At 41.1% G+C, this 17018-nt stretch overlaps 1 protein-coding gene across 1 annotated transcript in view; it reads right to left on the minus strand.

Annotated features, from left to right (window-relative positions):
- Nucleotides 1-4378: 4378 nt before the first annotated feature.
- Nucleotides 4379-17018, minus strand: part of lamc3 (laminin, gamma 3) — a 151087-nt gene continuing 138447 nt past the window's right edge. Inside the window, exons 20-28 of the mRNA XM_004549823.3 lie at nucleotides 15879-15955; nucleotides 15444-15578; nucleotides 11287-11509; nucleotides 10688-10834; nucleotides 9838-9940; nucleotides 9161-9363; nucleotides 7888-8028; nucleotides 7676-7775; nucleotides 4379-7229 (exon numbers count right to left, since the gene is read on the minus strand). Coding sequence (XP_004549880.3) covers nucleotides 6967-7229; nucleotides 7676-7775; nucleotides 7888-8028; nucleotides 9161-9363; nucleotides 9838-9940; nucleotides 10688-10834; nucleotides 11287-11509; nucleotides 15444-15578; nucleotides 15879-15955 — 1392 coding nt within the window. The 3' untranslated portion in view covers nucleotides 4379-6966. The remainder of the gene's footprint in view (nucleotides 7230-7675; nucleotides 7776-7887; nucleotides 8029-9160; nucleotides 9364-9837; nucleotides 9941-10687; nucleotides 10835-11286; nucleotides 11510-15443; nucleotides 15579-15878; nucleotides 15956-17018) is intronic.

The raw sequence follows: 17018 nt of genomic DNA on the forward strand, positions 1-17018 counted from the left end.
AAATACTTAGATGTTCTACTGCAATTTTCCTGTCATGAAAGACAGCACATTACATCACCTTACATAAAGACAATGGTAGCTTCACAACTGCACTGAGCACTTAAAGCATACTTTTTGGAAGACCCTTTACTTTCCTGTTTATTCAGATGAAAACGATGAAACTATATATTATAAATTTGATTTATTTTTTTATGCATCTGTAAACCACCACAGTGGATATGAATCTAGAGTTAATTCTAAGATTTGAAAATGGATTCTGTAGAAATTGACCCCACGCGAATATGGTTTTATTACTGGGAAGCATTTATTGATGTGACACTCATGTCTGTTCACACCCTGCTCCTCGACTTTTCAGCCAGTTGACAGTTCCCTCTGGTCTCTGGCTTCACTGTATATAAAGGGAGAAGCCTCATTAGACCGATTGCTGCCACCTGTCCCTCCAGCCTCCTTGGTACTGCCCCACTCCTCCCCTGCAGCTGAGCCAGGGACCACGCCTCCTCCACAGTAGCTTTCACTCTAACTTTAAATATGAGGTCCAAAAAAAAAAGAGTTAAGGAGGTAAACATTAGGCTGAAAATCCCAAAGGAACATTTTTCTTTAAAAGAAGGAGTGCACTGACCAGCTCAGCAGAGCAAAAAGGCGCAGAAGACCACAGGAGACAACAAAAGTAGATGGCAGCAAAATTCCTTCCCCTTCAAGAAAAAATGCCTTGATCGCTAATCTAGCCGCATCAAGAATACTCTCGTCAAAGTGTAAATTCAAGAAAGGAATTGATGATTTGAGTGCTGCTTGGATTAGCAGGATGAAGTGTACAAGGCTACACTCTCTGCTCACATTCAGCCAAATGCTGCAAAAATGGTCAGGCGGCCCTTCACGGTGTAAATGGATAATGACCCAAAACATTCTGAAAAACAACCCAAGAGTTTCTCAAGGCAAAGGAATGGGATATTCTTCAGCGACAAAGTCATTCACCTAATCTCTATTCAATGGAGCGTGTTTTTCAGTTAGAAAAGACAAAACTGAGAAGGGCCCACAAATACACAATAACTGAGGATTGTAAGATAAGATAAGATAAGATAAGATAACCTTTATTAGTCCCACACGTGGGAAATTTGTTTTGTCACAGCAGGAAGTGGACAGTGCAAAAGTTATGACGCAAAAATTAGAATACAATAAGAATAAATACAGTACACAGCTCTACAGAATAGAATAAAATAATATACTATATACAGTAGAATAAAAATATACAATAAGATAAAAATAGAATACGAATGCTATATACAACTGAGTAAAAATACAACGATGCCAGAAAAGATTATTGCACTTAGTGTTATTGCACATGTGTGGATGTGTGTGTTTGTTCAGTTAAAGTCTTTGTTGTGGAGTCTGACAGCAGTGGGGAGGAAAGACCTGCGAAATCTCTCCGTCCCACACCGTGGGTGCCGCAGTCTCCCACTGAAGGAGCTGCTCAGTGCTGTCACAGTCTGCTGCATGGGGTGGGAGACGTTGTCCAACAGGGATGACAGCTTAGCCGCCATTCTCCTGTCACTCACCACCTCCACTGGGTCCAGAGGGCATCCTAGAACAGAGCTGGCCCTTCGGATCACCCTGTTCAGTCTCTTCCTGTCCCCAGCAGAGATGCTGCCGCCCCAGCAGACCACACCATAAAAGATAGCAGAAGCCACCACAGAGTCATAGAAGGTCTTCAGGAGTGGGCCCTCCACCCCAAACGACCTGAGTCTCCGCAGCAGGTACAGCCTGCTCTGCCCTTTCCTGTAGAGGGCGTCTGAGTTATGAGTCCAGTCCAGTCTGTTGTTCAGATGAACACCAAGGTACCTGTAGCTGTCCACAGCCTCAATGTCCATACCCTGGATGTTCAGTGGTTGCAGTGGAGAATGCTTGTGCCTGCGGAAGTCTACCACCAGCTCCTTGGTTTTACTGGCATTGATCTGGAGGTAGTTCAGCTGGCACCAGTCCACAAAGTCTTGAGTCAGTCCTCTGTACTCCTTGTCGTCCCCATCAGTGATGAGGCCGACTATTGCAGAGTCATCAGAGAACTTCTGCAGGAAGCACTGGGTGGAATTGTGGGAGAAGTCTGCAGTGTAGATGGTGAAGAGGAACGGAGCCAGAACCGTTCCCTGTGGGGCCCCCGTACTGCAGACGACCCTGTCCGACACACAGCCCTGAGTCCTCACATACTGTGGTCGGTCGGTGAGGTAGTCCAAAATCCAGGTAGTGAGGTGATGGTCCACTCCAGAGTTCACCAGCTTGTCCTTCAGAACCGAGGGAAGAATAGTGTTGAAGGCACTGGAGAAATCAAAGAACATGATTCTCACAGTGCTTCCAGCGGTCTCCAGGTGAGCGAGGGAACGATGTAGGAGGTGAATGACGGCATCATCCGCTCCAATGCCAGGCTGGTAGGCAAACTGAAGTGGGTCCAGTGATGAGCTTGTTAGGCGCCGAAGCTGAGCCAGGACCAACCGCTCCAGGGTCTTCATCAGGTGGGATGTCAGAGCCACCGGCCTGTAGCTGTTGAGGTCCTTGGGGCGTGAAGTCTTTGGCACTGGTACAACACAGGAGGTTTTCCAGAGCTGTGGGACTCTTCCCAACCTCAGGCTCAGGTTGAAGAGGTGCTCCATCACCCCACACAGTTGGTCCGCGCAGGACCTGACGACCCTCGAGCTGATGCCATCTGGGCCCGCTGCCTTCTTGCCATTAATCCTCCTCAGTTCCCTCCTAACCTGGGTGGTTGAGAGAGACAGGCTGGAGCCTTGTGTTGTGTGTGTATTGGATGCTGTTGTTGGGGGTGGGGAGGAGTGAGCAGGGTGAATAGAGGAGGTGTGAAGTGTCTGAGGTGGAACAGCAGCAGTGGGGGTGGGTGAGTCTGCAGCCGATGTTGCAGACTGCCTCATGGCTGAGTCAAATCTGTTGAAGAAATGATTCAGTTCATTTGCCCACCTCACATCCCTCCCAGGCAGAGAGTTCTGCTGTTTGTGGCCCGAGATGGTTCTGAGGCCTCTCCAGACTTCACCAACGTTGTTTTGCTGAAGCTGGTTCTCCATCTTCTGCCTGTAGCTGTCCTTCCCATTCCTTATCAGTCCCCTCAACTCTCTCTGCACCCTTTTCAACTCCTCTTTGTCTTTGGATTTGAAGGCCCTCCTCTTCTGCTTGAGGACAGCTTTAATTTCTGGGGTAATCCAAGGTTTGTTGTTGGAGAAACACCGTACAGTCCTGGTAGGTACGGTGTTATCCACACAGAAATTAATATAGTCAGTAATGCATGTAGTAAGGCTGTCGATGTCCTCTCCATGGTCGTCACAGATCACCTCCCACACAGTCGACTCAAAACAATCCTTAAGAGCCTCCTCGCTCTCCTCTGACCATCTCTGCACTGTGCGGGTGGCTGGTGGCTCCCTGCGCACTTGTCATACAAGAATTAGAAACAAGTCCATATGATTAAATTAAATTAAATTTTAGTTATATAGCTCTGAATCACAACATGTGTAACCTCAAGGAGGTTTATATTGTAAGGTAAAGACCCCACAATAATACAGAGAAAACCCCAACAATGAGATGACCTCCTATGAGCAAGTACTTGGCAACAGTGAGAAGGAAAAACTCCCTTTTAACAGGAAGAAACCTCTTCAATTAACACTTCAGTTGGGCCTTGATTGTTTAAAATCTACTGATGTAAGGAGTCATAATTAACAAAAATACTTGAGTGTCTATAAATGTATAAACCTAACTGTAAATGTTTATTTTATTTAAGACAAAAGCTGATCTGTTGTTGGGGGAAAAAACAAGCAAACAACAAGTAAATAGTTGTAGATAGGTGAGGGTTAGTGTGGACTGGCAGGTGATTCCTCTCCCCTTGTGAAGAGTCAGACTAGGTAAGCTAAGCTAATCGACCACTGGCCTTTATGTTTCGTCCTGACACCCGAGAGTGATAGGAGACTTTTTTGCTCACAAACAAAAACAGTAACACAACTTTGTACTAAGAGAAAATGTATTTGTTTAAAGGGCTAAAGTTATAGTGTCATATATGAGTTTGTCTTTGATCCACTTTCTGCTGAACCTTTCCTTTCATCGGTCTTAAGTGTACTCCCGGGAGTTTTACTCCCCCTTTCAAAAACAAATTGTCATCCACTACAGCAGTTGTAAGGTTTAGTCGAGACTTGGGCTTGTGGTAAATGGTTCTGGTTAAGGGAGCTAAGAACTTCAGCACTTTCATAGTTTTTCAGAAACCTTCTTCCTTCCAAGGCTGCTGGATTAGTGACTTCTCTTTGTTTCACTTCTAGACAAAAAACAACAACACAAAAACACAAAACTCAGACAAAGGAAAGGAAGGAAGGAAAGTAAATTCACAAATAAAACAAACCCATTTTTATAATTTTATTGTGTTCATCAATATGTTACTCACCCATTTCCAGATATCTGCATCTACTCAGCTTTGAGCAGCTCTTTCATTTCCATTATGCTTTGTTGTACAATATTACACAAAAATGTCCACTAAGAATTCGATACATTATGCAAGACGGACGTATCGTGTATATTTTATTGCATTATGGTTCAGGCCTTATACACTCGGGCATTGTTACAATTATTACAAGCAGACATGTGACTGGGGCACTTGCATGAAAAACAGGTATAACTTTTGATTTGATTAGACTGAGCATTCATAAAAGCAGAACAATGTAATTTTTAAATAATATCTTCGCTTCATCATTATCATCGCTTTACAAGTCTTGCACAGGGTTCCTGCACCATTTTAAAAAAATCCAAACCTGTATCTTTTGGGACCTTTTAAGACCTCAATGTCCAAATTATGTGTCACAGTCAGGCTGTAAACAGGCCATAACCTGTAGCTGGGTATACAACTATGAAGGAGTACAATAATCCTTACACAGTGATATTTTTACGTGCCACAAATGAGAGTAAAGTGAATCTGTTTTTAATGATATCTTAGACAGAATCTACATATGTACCTTAGCTATCATACTTGTATGTAAAATATGTTAACAGCATTATTGTTTTAATCTCATTATATTTTTCAGTAACACACTAATATATGCATGATGCAAGATTCAGTGATTACATTACAGTTACTATTGTCTTGTTAGGTTCTTCAGTTTTCTGCCGGGCAGATAGAAAGGAAAAGAAAAAATCAACATGCTACAATCAGCTGATTTCAGTTTCTGGTGCTGGGAGGTGGAAAATGGTGTAGTCTACATTTTTGCAGATAACTTTTGTTTTTACTGCATGAAAGGACAAGCGATAATGAAACGCAAACTGAGTCCAGAATAGAAACACAACTTTAGCTCCTTGAAGCCATCTGCACAGACAGCATGCTAACACAAAGCTAGCGAAGAACCCAGAGTGATGTTAAAGCTGAGCGCTGGCCAGCCCCAGCCCCGCAGCCAGACACTTCAAAAGGTAGCAAACTCATGCTTGTAGCATTGTAGCCTACGTTTCTGTCTTTCATTTCTATCGTTATGGCCATCACTTTAAAGTTTCTTTGGTCGGATTTTAAACTTTGCTTTGTGTTGTTGGTTTTGTGTTCATATTGTAAAAAGTAAAAGAAAGATTGCTCGTGTTTCTGTATTCAAATAGGGATTTATATTGGTGTGTGGGACTGTAGCCTCAGGCTTATATTTTTAACTAGTAATTATGTGACAATGCATTTCAGGTTATTTTATAGAGTAGCTCTATAATGAGTAGTGTACTTTCTCAATCAAGTAATTAGCTAACATAGTGCATTTCTTTTAAGTAAAGTAATGCGTAATGACCCAAGCATTGGCTGCGACTCTCTTGCAAAAGAGATTTTTAATCTCATCTCGTGTTATTGTAGTTAAGTAAAAAGAAAAAAAATCTGACATACTAAAAGCACAGTTCTCAACTGTTTTGTTAAATTAGAAATGTCATGTGCAGCTACAGCTGGTACCAGTAGTGGCATTATTGAGCACTTCCATGAGTCAATCTGTAAAAGTGTGTGTTTAGACTCAGGCTCGAGTATGACAGTGCAATTTACAGTTTTCTTTCTTATTTTTGTCTTTACCCTGAAACGACACTTGAAGCTGTGAAAACATCTGAAATTGTTAATGAAATTAACCAACACTGGTTAACAGTAATTTGGTGATCATCGCATGTTTTAAGACCAACAGCAAAACTATTATTACGTTTTCTAATGAACTTGCTGGAACCCTGTTGTAAGACTTGCGCAAAGACCCTTTGCTTTTATGTTTTAGTCATCAGGAGCCACGCAGTGTGACGAAGCGCAACTCCAAGCAAAGTTTGTCCATTTGACAGAGGCACAGAAAGACAGAAATATTGAGAAACTGCAAAAACAGAGAGGTAGGCACTGTAATAATCCTGAAAACAGGTTCTGTGCTGTCGAAGCCTGACCTGAACTCCACTGAGGCCAAGGGGACTAATTGTTAATTAAGCAATGGTGATGAAAAAGAGCTCAAGTGTAAATGAATGTGTCAGTCTGAAGGAGCACTCAGACACACCTTTTAGCCCCACAAAGGAAAATCAGCATTATTTTAAACTTGACAGTGCACTCCAGCAGTTCAGAATGGCTGCTTATTATTCATGGTGAAATTGAAGTTCGGATGTTGTTACTAAAAGAGAGTTGAGTAAAAAAAAAGAAAACGATAAAAACAAGAAGGAGAAGGAAGATTGGTTATAAATTATGGGAGGCAGTGGAGAAGTCTTGGGCTTTTGGCTGTTGTGTGTGTGTGTGTGTGTGTGTGTGTGTGTGTGTGTGTGTGTGTGTGTGTGTGTGTGTGTGTGTCGGTCTGCTGTGGAGGTAAAATGAATTGCACCTTGGGGCAAAAAAGGAAAAATCTAAAAAGACTTTTTCTGAAGTTGAACACAAAATCACTGCAACTCCTTCTCTTAACAAGATCATCCCAGACTTTTCTGATGTTCAGCTATCAATGATGTAATGCTCGTCATCTATAGCATCTATCCTTTGCCTGCTCCGGTTGCCTCGGGGCAGGACTGGGGCAGGTTTAAGGCAATGTCTCTGAGACTGTCTCTCTCCTCCGTGATCTCCTGTATGTCCTGTTCAATGAGGGACAGACGGCTCTGCTGCTCTTTAGCGGCCGATTGCAGCTTCTGGATCTTTGAGCCTAGCGTTGGGCTCTCTACACTCCCGCGAAGCATGCTCAGACGGTGCGCTGTCTCGTTCAAGATCCGGTGAAATCGCTCCAGTGGCACATCCCCATCTGGAGGGAGGACAGAAAAAGAAAACGCTGCATAACAGACTTGAAAAAGATCTGTTTTTTTTAGACTGTGGTTTATTAATGGCTGTCCTACTTCACTTATTCAAACAGCACATAACCCAGCATTGTGACCTAATTGCAGTGATTGGATGATTATTCTCTCAAGCACAGTAGAACTGACCACAAAGTGCAAAACCTCACCTTTCTAATGAATTATAAAAATGATTTGACCAAAGAGGACATACAGTAGGTCAGATATATATGTCAGACCTAAAGGAAATGCTGCTCGGACTTGTGCACAGCAGTTATTCGTGTTTTACGGTCTGAGGAGTATTTCCATGTTTAATGAGGCATTAAAAGGCACCGAGCTCTTTAGTGGGCTGATATTTAAGGTATAATGAAAATTTATGGGTTTTATAGACACAGAAGAGCAAAAAGTAGTGACTTACCAATCTTGCTGATTAGCTCAGTTAGTGTAACAGAATAGGCCTCTAGCTGGAGCTTGGCTGCTTCCATATCTTCCTTTACGCTGGCCAGAGACACCCCAGGCTGAGAATTACAAGACATGCTCTAGAAACAGTCTTTTAAGCTGCACGCAGGATGAACAGATCGATATGCATAGATTTTTTCCTTCAAATATGTGTATGGCTGTGTTAAATACCTCTGAGGTAATCTGGGTGTTAGTTCTATCAGTCAGCAACTCCTGCACTGACAGCTGCTCTAAGGCAGAGTCTATATTGGAGCTAAGGTGAGCAGATGCAGTCCTGGTATGCTTAGCCTGGGTCAGAATGGCTTTGGATTCCTAAACACAAAAATGAGGGAAAGGTTAGCAAATGACTACTGGAAATATTCTGAAATGTTTATGAAAAACCACTAAGAGATCTATGGATCTGTGGATTGTGAGTGCTACTTTAATGTTTGCTTAGCTTTTTATTTTATATGTTAGCATGCTAACAATCGCCTAATCAGCATTTAAGTACCGCTGTGATCGGCAATATGTGACAGCATCACATATGGCCTTTTTTGATAGTGAGTAAAAATAAACATCAAAACTGAGTGAAAACATAACAGTCAAACTCCCATCAGTAAAATGAACCTGGTGCCCTCGTAGACAAACTTAAGATTTATACCAGCACAGACTTGGCTAATCAAAAGAGCACCATTAGATGTTAGCCTTAAGGCACAGACACTTAATATCAGCACTTGACAGAACAGCAGTATCATGTGATGAGAACTTGTAGTAGAGAGATGTGGCACTCAAGGAATCCTGATGAGAAATTTTCTGGGGAATTCTGTAATGTCAGAGATGGCGATCGTTACATTTCTTCCTCCAAAGAATCAATAATCTGCAACTGATGCATGCACACAGCTTGGGGTTGGGTTTATGTAGTGGCTGTAAAGTGCATTGGTGGTTGATCTTGGCTGTGTGTTTATCATCTGAATTAGCACAGTAGCTGGTCGGGTGTTGATATGAGCCAAATATGCTGATTGTATTAACACTTCGAATTGAGCTCAAATTAATCCTTGGTGTAAAACGTTGCAAAAAAGTAGGAAAACACAACTTATTTCATAGGGTTTTTTTTTCACATTTGACTTGTGATATTATACATGCAGTTTTTATGCCTCAGTGACTATTGAGTTTAAGCTACGGCTCTCCATTAATTCATTGACTGGGACTTTTAAAGTCAAAATAACTTCCCAGAGTTGTTACTCTAGAAGGTCTTTGGGTGAGATTAACTGGAACATTATTATTTGTGACATCATCTAATCAGAAGCTATACTTTTGAACAAATTAGGAATTTTGTTTTGTGTATCACACAAAAAAATGATTGACTTACTGCAAAAATGTTGTCAATTCCACAAATTAGCAATTCTCCAATTAACATCCATCATTTATTGTTCAGTGTTATGGTTGGAAAAACAAGTATTCACACCTTTACCACAGCATGCGCTTTTTGTTCGGCGTCCTTTGCCGTGCTACTTGAGATGTTGGAGTGTTCCAGAGCTGGTTTAAGCATCTTCTCGGTCTCTGCGACTTTCTTCCTGACATCAGGCAGGATCTTTTCCTCCAAGGGTCTTGCCTTCTTGATTGCAGCCTTGGTCTGCGCCTGTTGACGGGGCCACTGTGTAACCATGCCTGAATGGAGATTCAAGCGGATGGATGTTATTAGGATTAAGGCATAATCAAAGTTGTATTAGATTAAAAAAATATTTGACTAAAAAGGTCACTGTGTACTGGGTGAATTTAATTTTTTTTATCCACTCTTTATTACTCTCTACTATTACTGACTGTCCAAGCAGACAAAATAACCTAAGACTCTCTTTATGTTTCATAAATGTCAATATTTAATTAATGAAGTTTAAGCTAGAACGACTCAAAACATTCTGGCTCTTTCTGTTTTTCTACAGAAGCCGCTATTGTGCTCAATACGTGACAAATGGGTCAAGACATTACAACCGTGATGACATATCTATTATATTAATACACGAGTCTCTGGGTCATACGGTGGTTTTCTTTTCATCTCAGTACTTGACATTTCAATTTAAGCAAAATAATTTAGTTGTACATTCAACAAAAGCAATAATGTACGTCAAAAAGATAGAGGCTTACGTTCTAGTTGTCTGTGAAGAGAGATTGCTTCTGATTCCACCTCTTTGCCTGTCACAACTGATGACAAAGTCACAACTTTTGCTCCGTGAGCTTGAGTTTGCAGCTTTAGTACAAGAGAAGGAGGATAAAGCAAGAAGTCAGTAAAGTCAAGTGTAGTTTATTAAATCTTTGCAATAATGTTTATTGTGTTTCATGTTATATTTTGTTCAATTATTGTGTTTGTAACAAAATATTCTTCTGTAATTTTCTATCTATCTATCTCTCTTCCTTCCATAGATAGGGTAATTGGAAACACTAAATTGCCCATGTGAGTACAAATGGTTGTCTGTGTCTATGTGTTAGCCCTGTGACAGCCTGGTGACCTGTCCAGGGTGTACCCTGCCCCTCGCCCTAAGACAGCTGGGATAGGTTCCAGCAACCCTGAAAAGGATAAGCGGAAGAGAATGGATGGATTTGTATTAGCTGATCTCAAAACGAACAGTGACGACGAACATTACGCCTACGTTGCTGACATTGCACGTACCTTACGTCTCCGTGCACATTGTTGATTGTAAATACTTTTCGCTAAACTCTGGGGTCTGTGAAATGTGTTGTCATGCATATCTATAATTGATTACTTTGCCTTATACAATGAAAATGTAGCTTGCAAAGAAGAAGAACAAAAAATATGTTTATATGACTCATTTCTTTGGTGTTTAAGGTTTTGCTGTATCACTATACGTAGTGATAGAATGAACATAGAAAGAATAACAATAAATTAACATACATTACTGTGTTTTAATAATTCACAGAACTATGCTGTTAACATGGCTAATAACCATCAATACTAGCAAACACTTAGTGTGGTTACCTTGCTGACGTTATTCACGCTTTCCATGCTGTTGTTGACTGTCTGTAGTAAAGGCTCCACCACTTCTCTGACCTTAGCAATGAGACCGTCTTGAGTCTGAACTTGCTGGTCCAGTTCTTTTGTCTGTTTCACCAGGGTCTCACCCCACTACACAAGAAAGGGGATAACAAGAAGCAACAGTTCTATTAGAATAAAGATCTTTTTTTTAATTGCTTTCTCTACTTTTCTCAACTACCACGTACACAAAGGGCACCTTAGCATATTTCTGGGTCATTTAACAGTGTATTCTGCTCAGACATGCTGCTGTGGTAATCACCCCCCCTCCAGAACAACATGTGCCCTGTGAGCAACAGAAGCTGCCAGAATCTTCTCTCCTGTGCCTCAGTGTGCGTCTTTCCTTGCCAAATATTAAATGAGAAAAAAACGAAGTGACATTAACTTCCAATTCCCCATACCTCTATCTCTATATGACCCAAGTTAAACAAACCAGAGTGGTTCCTTATATAAGCAGCACCCACACTAATTAGAATGAAATGATTGATTTATTGGTTCAAAATGCAACAGAATATGCTTGAAATCGTAGTGAAGATTAAACTGACCTCTGTTGTAAAGTTGGTTAGATGTTTGGTTTGGTTGAACTGAGTGTGATCAGCCTCCGGATATGGGCTGGCATCTGTCAGAGCCAGCTGATGTAAGGATGATGTGATGTTACCCAAGGCAAGCTTTAAACCAGCAGCTTCTTCCTCCAGGGCCAGCTGTTCGGCTACAGTATCGTTCACCTGCACCGTCAGGTTCTCCTTCTGCTGCTGCATCTGTGTGATTCTAAAATGAAAGAAGTACAGTAAGAATGTATCAAAACATATAATATATCCCCGATAGGTGGGAAACATATAGAAAAGTTTTTTTTTTTTAAAAAGTTCTTGTCTCTGTTCTACACAACCACCTATGTGCACATGCATGCTAAAAATGTGCTAGTGCTAACTTCTAGCTTCACATTGGCTTTTAACCACACTTTCCAAGGTGAAAGTCCTCTTCTAAAGCCACTGCACATTCTGTCTCTTTCTTCATTCTCCTCTTACAAGTCTCCTGTCATGAACTAGATTTTCTACAGCAAACGGTTCCCAGATGCAGTGCAGGAGTTCTCTCACTGAACATTTACATAAAAATATGGTGATACTGATATCAAAACATGATTGACTTACTGACAGACTGACTGAAGTCCAAAACATGTAGTCTATTTCAGCTTTAATGTAATATATTATGGGTCATTTATAAGTGTTCATATAGTGAGATACTATACTACAGGATCATTCGAATGTCACATATACTGTAAATCATTTTCCAAATAATAAGATGATCACAGCGTGCAATACTGAATGCAATAACAACCTTGAAACTAATTTAAAAAGTGCTTTTTTAATTAGTATGCGAGACAAATGTTTTTCTTTTGAATCGTGTGAACACAAAAGCTCATGCAGCAAAATTTCAGCCTTCTGTATTATCCTGTTTAATAAAAAGCCAACTTAAAAAGACAAAAAGTGAAAATTAAAAAAATGGGTTGATTATATACAACAGCAGCTTTATACTGCTGAGGGATAGCTCAGTAGATAAAGTGATCACCCCATGGTTGGAAGTGTTGGGGGTTCAAATCCACTGAACGGCTACCATGAGGTACCCCTGAGCAAGGTACCGTCCCTACACACTGCTCCCCAGGTGCTAGATTGGTGGCAGCCCACTGAGTTGATGGGTTAAATGCAGAGAGAAACATACATTATTATTTATTTTGCAACCTATCTGACCCAGACACATTATCATATAATGCTGTATATTATGATGCATCAGTTGCAGAAACTGATGCACCAGTGAAATTAGTGTTAAAGAGTTTCCTTGTGTTTTAGACTTTATTTGCAAGAATGTACAGGACGTATACAGAGGTCCTCGTTTCTAAATTTAAAAGAAAGACGACCCACACAACAACTTGATGTCTCTCCCCTTCTCTCTGCTGTCTCAGAAACCCCCCTTCTTCCTGTAGAGCTGACTTCACTTTGCACTCAGCAGTAGGAGGTACTTGGCAGAGGGAGAGGAAATGGTAGGTGACATCAGTGTTAAAGAGGTGTGTTTGACTTTGTGACTTATGCTCTTTCTTTGACCAGCATGCAGTTTGCTGCTTGCTGCGGCTCAGTCACACTAGAGCAAAAATAGGACTTCGATTGAGAATAAGAGAATAAGCAAACATTTGCTGTTTAATTTATAAAACTGGACAGTTTTCCAACAAATGTCAGTCAGTGTGAAGCAGTCTGGAGTTTGTTTTACTTGTCTCTTTGCAATAGAGGACTGAACTCAGTCGGTTACCAGCCAGTTGTATTCTGGTTATATTTCTGTTTATAGAGAGATGTGCCTATGTCATTTTGCATTAAAGTATCTGTCCTGAAGCATCTATTTGTGGAGGAACTTCTGCTTCTGTCCATGAGGTTCTGACGGCAGTCAGGATACATTTTAAATGTTAATTTCTGTGTCTGTAGACCGATTAATTCCCCTATTATTGCAAATAAAATGGAACTGATTACCAATGACTACATTCAACTGCAGACTCACAGTTGATGCGTGAAAGTCATTTTAAAAAGTGCAAATAACTGCAGATGGTCACAGATCTAATCTCCAACTTCCAGGAAAACATTTCAGAGAGGTCTTAAGTTAAATGCAATAGTTTTTGTTGTGTCCAGTCTCCAACCATTGTTTATCCTGATGTGACTGTAGCATCAGAAATGGTTTGAGATGGTTCGAGCATCTTTGTAAAGCTATTCATAAAATTCTTCCTTTGCTCATGGTTTCGCATCCCCTCCATGTTTATTGTTATTTCCCCAACATCAGAGAAAAGAGCTTGTATAGTTAACTTGCTTTCTCTCCCTTGCAGCACTGTGCACAATATCTTGAGAGTGACATGAGCACATGAATTGCTTGTATGTAGTATAGTACATACAGCAAAAGTATGAATGCGCTGTGTTATCAGAGCACAGCTTTCAGGGTGGCTTTATATATGTGTGTGTCACTACACTTTTATTCTCCGCAGTCAAGACTTCTTGTGTGTGTGTGTGTGTGTGTGTGTGTGTGTGTGTGTGTGTGTGTGTGTGTGTGTGTGTGTGTGTATATAAGACATCTGAGTCTCCTGAAGTTCTCCATGAAAGAATAAACCTGGCCGCATAAGATATCCCCAACAACAAATCCATTTGTACCGCTGTAATTGGTCACTACGTTAAATACAGCAAGGCTCAAAGAGCCCAACCTAATGCACAAATTAAATTTTTGTCCCTTCTGCCTTATCTCTTTCCCCACTCAGTGATTAATTTCATACTTTTATGTCTTCATTCAAAGATCCTCAAAGGCATGTTTTAAACCTATAGGGAGCCTTTCTCCATCAGAACAAGAAAACAGCCTGCTAGTGTGAAACTATGCAAATATATCACTCTGTGTTGTGAGAAAAAGAAAAGAAAAGGGAGGGGCAAAAAATGACTGCAGAATAAAAACTGCAACAGTAACTGTAGCTGCTTTTATTAAGAGATCTGAAACATGACTGGGGTTTCAACTAGACACTACATGTCTGCACAGATTTTACAAGACAGACTGGCTGGAAAGCTGTGGTTTAAGCTTTTAACGGTGACCTAGCATTGGCTAAAAATCATTTTTTGCTTATTTTCAGTGATTTAACTTTTCACTTTGCAATAAGGATGTACAAAATTGCCCCGAGACCTGGTGACATTTCTACTGGATGGTTCTGACTATGTTCAAAAAACCAGAAAAGGCAGTGAACTGCTGTTCAGTTTGTTATTTAAATTATTCTTCAACATTCTACTTTATGTAAAAGCTCAATCAGAAAGTAATAATATCTCCAAAAAACATGCAGGAAGGTAAAAACAAGTACGCAGTTTCCCACTAAAATGTAAAGTCCATTAATGTAGCTCAAAGTTGTGCTGAACAAGTGCTACTACCCCTTTGCTGTTGATGATTACAAACACTGAGGTGAATTGTTTCTAACAGTTGCAGTGCTGCCGAGTACTAGTGATACAGACCTTTTGTTGGAGACAGGTTGAATACCTTTGTCATTTTCTGATTGGGTAGCTTCCTGCCTATAAAATGCCTCTGATCTGCTTAAGTGCCACCACATGGGGAAATATGTGTGGGAAATGCAATTTTATGCTGCCCATCTGTGCGTAAACTGCTCACTTTGCATCCTATAAAGCGACACACAAACGCACGCAGACACACACACACACGCGAGCACGCACACAGTGCTGCAGTGCTCCGAAGATGAACACAACTCCTCTGAATCAAGCTGACTACTGGTAGAAGGGAGTAATCAATTTGGAGCTCCTCACTTCTTGCTCTCATCATGGCCACCGGAGGGCTTTTTGCATCATTCTGTCTAGCATCCAGGATAATCCTCAGAGCAATCACACGCTAGGAGATGCAGCAAGCGTGTGGCAAATCCAAGAAAGCAATAGGCTTACAGTAGAGAGAAGCTGTCTCCCTGTGGCTAAATGTCTTACTCCTTAACTCTAGTGTGCTTTAAGAGGCAGCAGCAAAGAAGAGGACCTTGAGCTATAATACAGTGATAGGTGCACTTTGTTATATACACACACATGGCAAAAGCGCAATAATCCAGGGAGTTGTAGAATGCTTTATGTGAATGTGAATTCATACAAAGCATTGTTTCTGCCTGTGCATGTCTACAAGAGCATATGTTTGTCTTTGTGCTCACTGCTCCGTTAGGTTCCTGATGTACTCCTCTGTAGAGTTGTCCTGCAGTAGATCCATCAGTGAGCTATAGGTCTGCTTTGAGGCTCTTACTGCCCTGTCGGCTATAGCCTCGATGTGGTCCGCTGTTTCCCTGTGACTACCAGAAGAAGAAGAAGAAGAAATAAAAAAAGTTAAATAATGTAAAAGAGGAATAAAAAGAGCATTACAGAACAGTAGAGTACTGCAGCTGCTGCAAGGAAAGAGAAAAATGGATTTCCACTCTGGATATTTTTAACTAGAACAAAGGTGTGACTCTAAAGCGCCGAGAGCATCGATTCACAGTAACCTAACCACAATGTATTTGACAAGCTAAAAGCCGGGAGTGATGAAGCTCCGTAAATTACTATTGCGGTCTTTGCTTTTAACTGACAACTCAAAGTCCATTGACCTAACTTACCTTTTCATTAGCACCTGTGAGTCATTGACCATAATGTTCCATTTGTTGGGTCGTGACACTGCCTCAAAAGGAATGAGCTGTGAAAAAGGTAGTGAGAGAAAGCGACATACTGAGCAAATGACAAAAAAAGTACAGCTCTGGTCTTGGAATGGCTCTAAGCTGTTTGGACGTGTTTAATTAAATCATATGAGGTCACGTAATTTAAAGGATTTTTCACACTTCAGCTGATTATTTTTAAAAGTGTTTTTGACACAGTGCTGTTTGCAATCAGAGAAATTTTCATTTGTGTGAAAACTGTGTGTTTCTGAGAGTTATTCAGAAAAATACAGCATTGCGCTAAAATCTTGAACCACCTCTCATTTCTTTATATTTTGCTAGAAAACTAAAAATAGCTGCATTGATTTATTCAAATAGGGTAATCATGGAAAAACAGCACATGAGGAAAAAACTGAGTTTGAAAGTCAATATTTGGCATGGACACAAAACACAGCCTGAACTCTCTCTGGCAGCTTTCTTTAAGTCAGGGGTCTCCAACTCCAGGCCTCGAGGGCCGGTGTCCTGCAGCTTTAAATCTGTCCTTGATCCAACACAGCTGATTTAATAATAATAATAATAATAATAATAATGGATTGGATTTATATAGCGCTTTTCAAGGCACCCAAAGCGCTTTACAATGCCACTATTCATTCACTCTCGCATTCACACACTGGTGGAGGCAAGCTACAGTTGTAGCCACAGCTGCCCTGGGGCAGACTGACAGAAGCGAGGCTGCCATATCGCGCCATCGGCCCTTCTGGCCAACACCAGTAAGCAGTAGGGTAAAGTGTCTTGCACAAGGACACAACGACCAGGACAGAGAGCCCGGGGATCGAACCGGCGACCTTCCAGTTACGGATGCGCTTCCTGAGCCACGGTCGCCCCAATTTAAATGGCTAAATGACATGTCCTGAAGCTCTCGTAGCCTGGTAATGAATTAATCATTTGATTCAGGTGTGTTGACCCAGGGTGATATCTAAAACCTGCAGGACACCGGCCCTCGAGGCCTGGAGTTGGACACCCTTCAGGAAAAGTTCTCCAGGCTTCCCGAAGGACATTTCAAAGCTCTTCACTGGATGTGAGCTACCTTTTGTTCTGTTCTTT

The sequence above is a fragment of the Maylandia zebra genome, linkage group LG7 (assembly GCF_041146795.1).
Source record: "Maylandia zebra isolate NMK-2024a linkage group LG7, Mzebra_GT3a, whole genome shotgun sequence".
In the NCBI taxonomy this organism is placed as follows: Eukaryota; Metazoa; Chordata; class Actinopteri; order Cichliformes; family Cichlidae; genus Maylandia; species Maylandia zebra.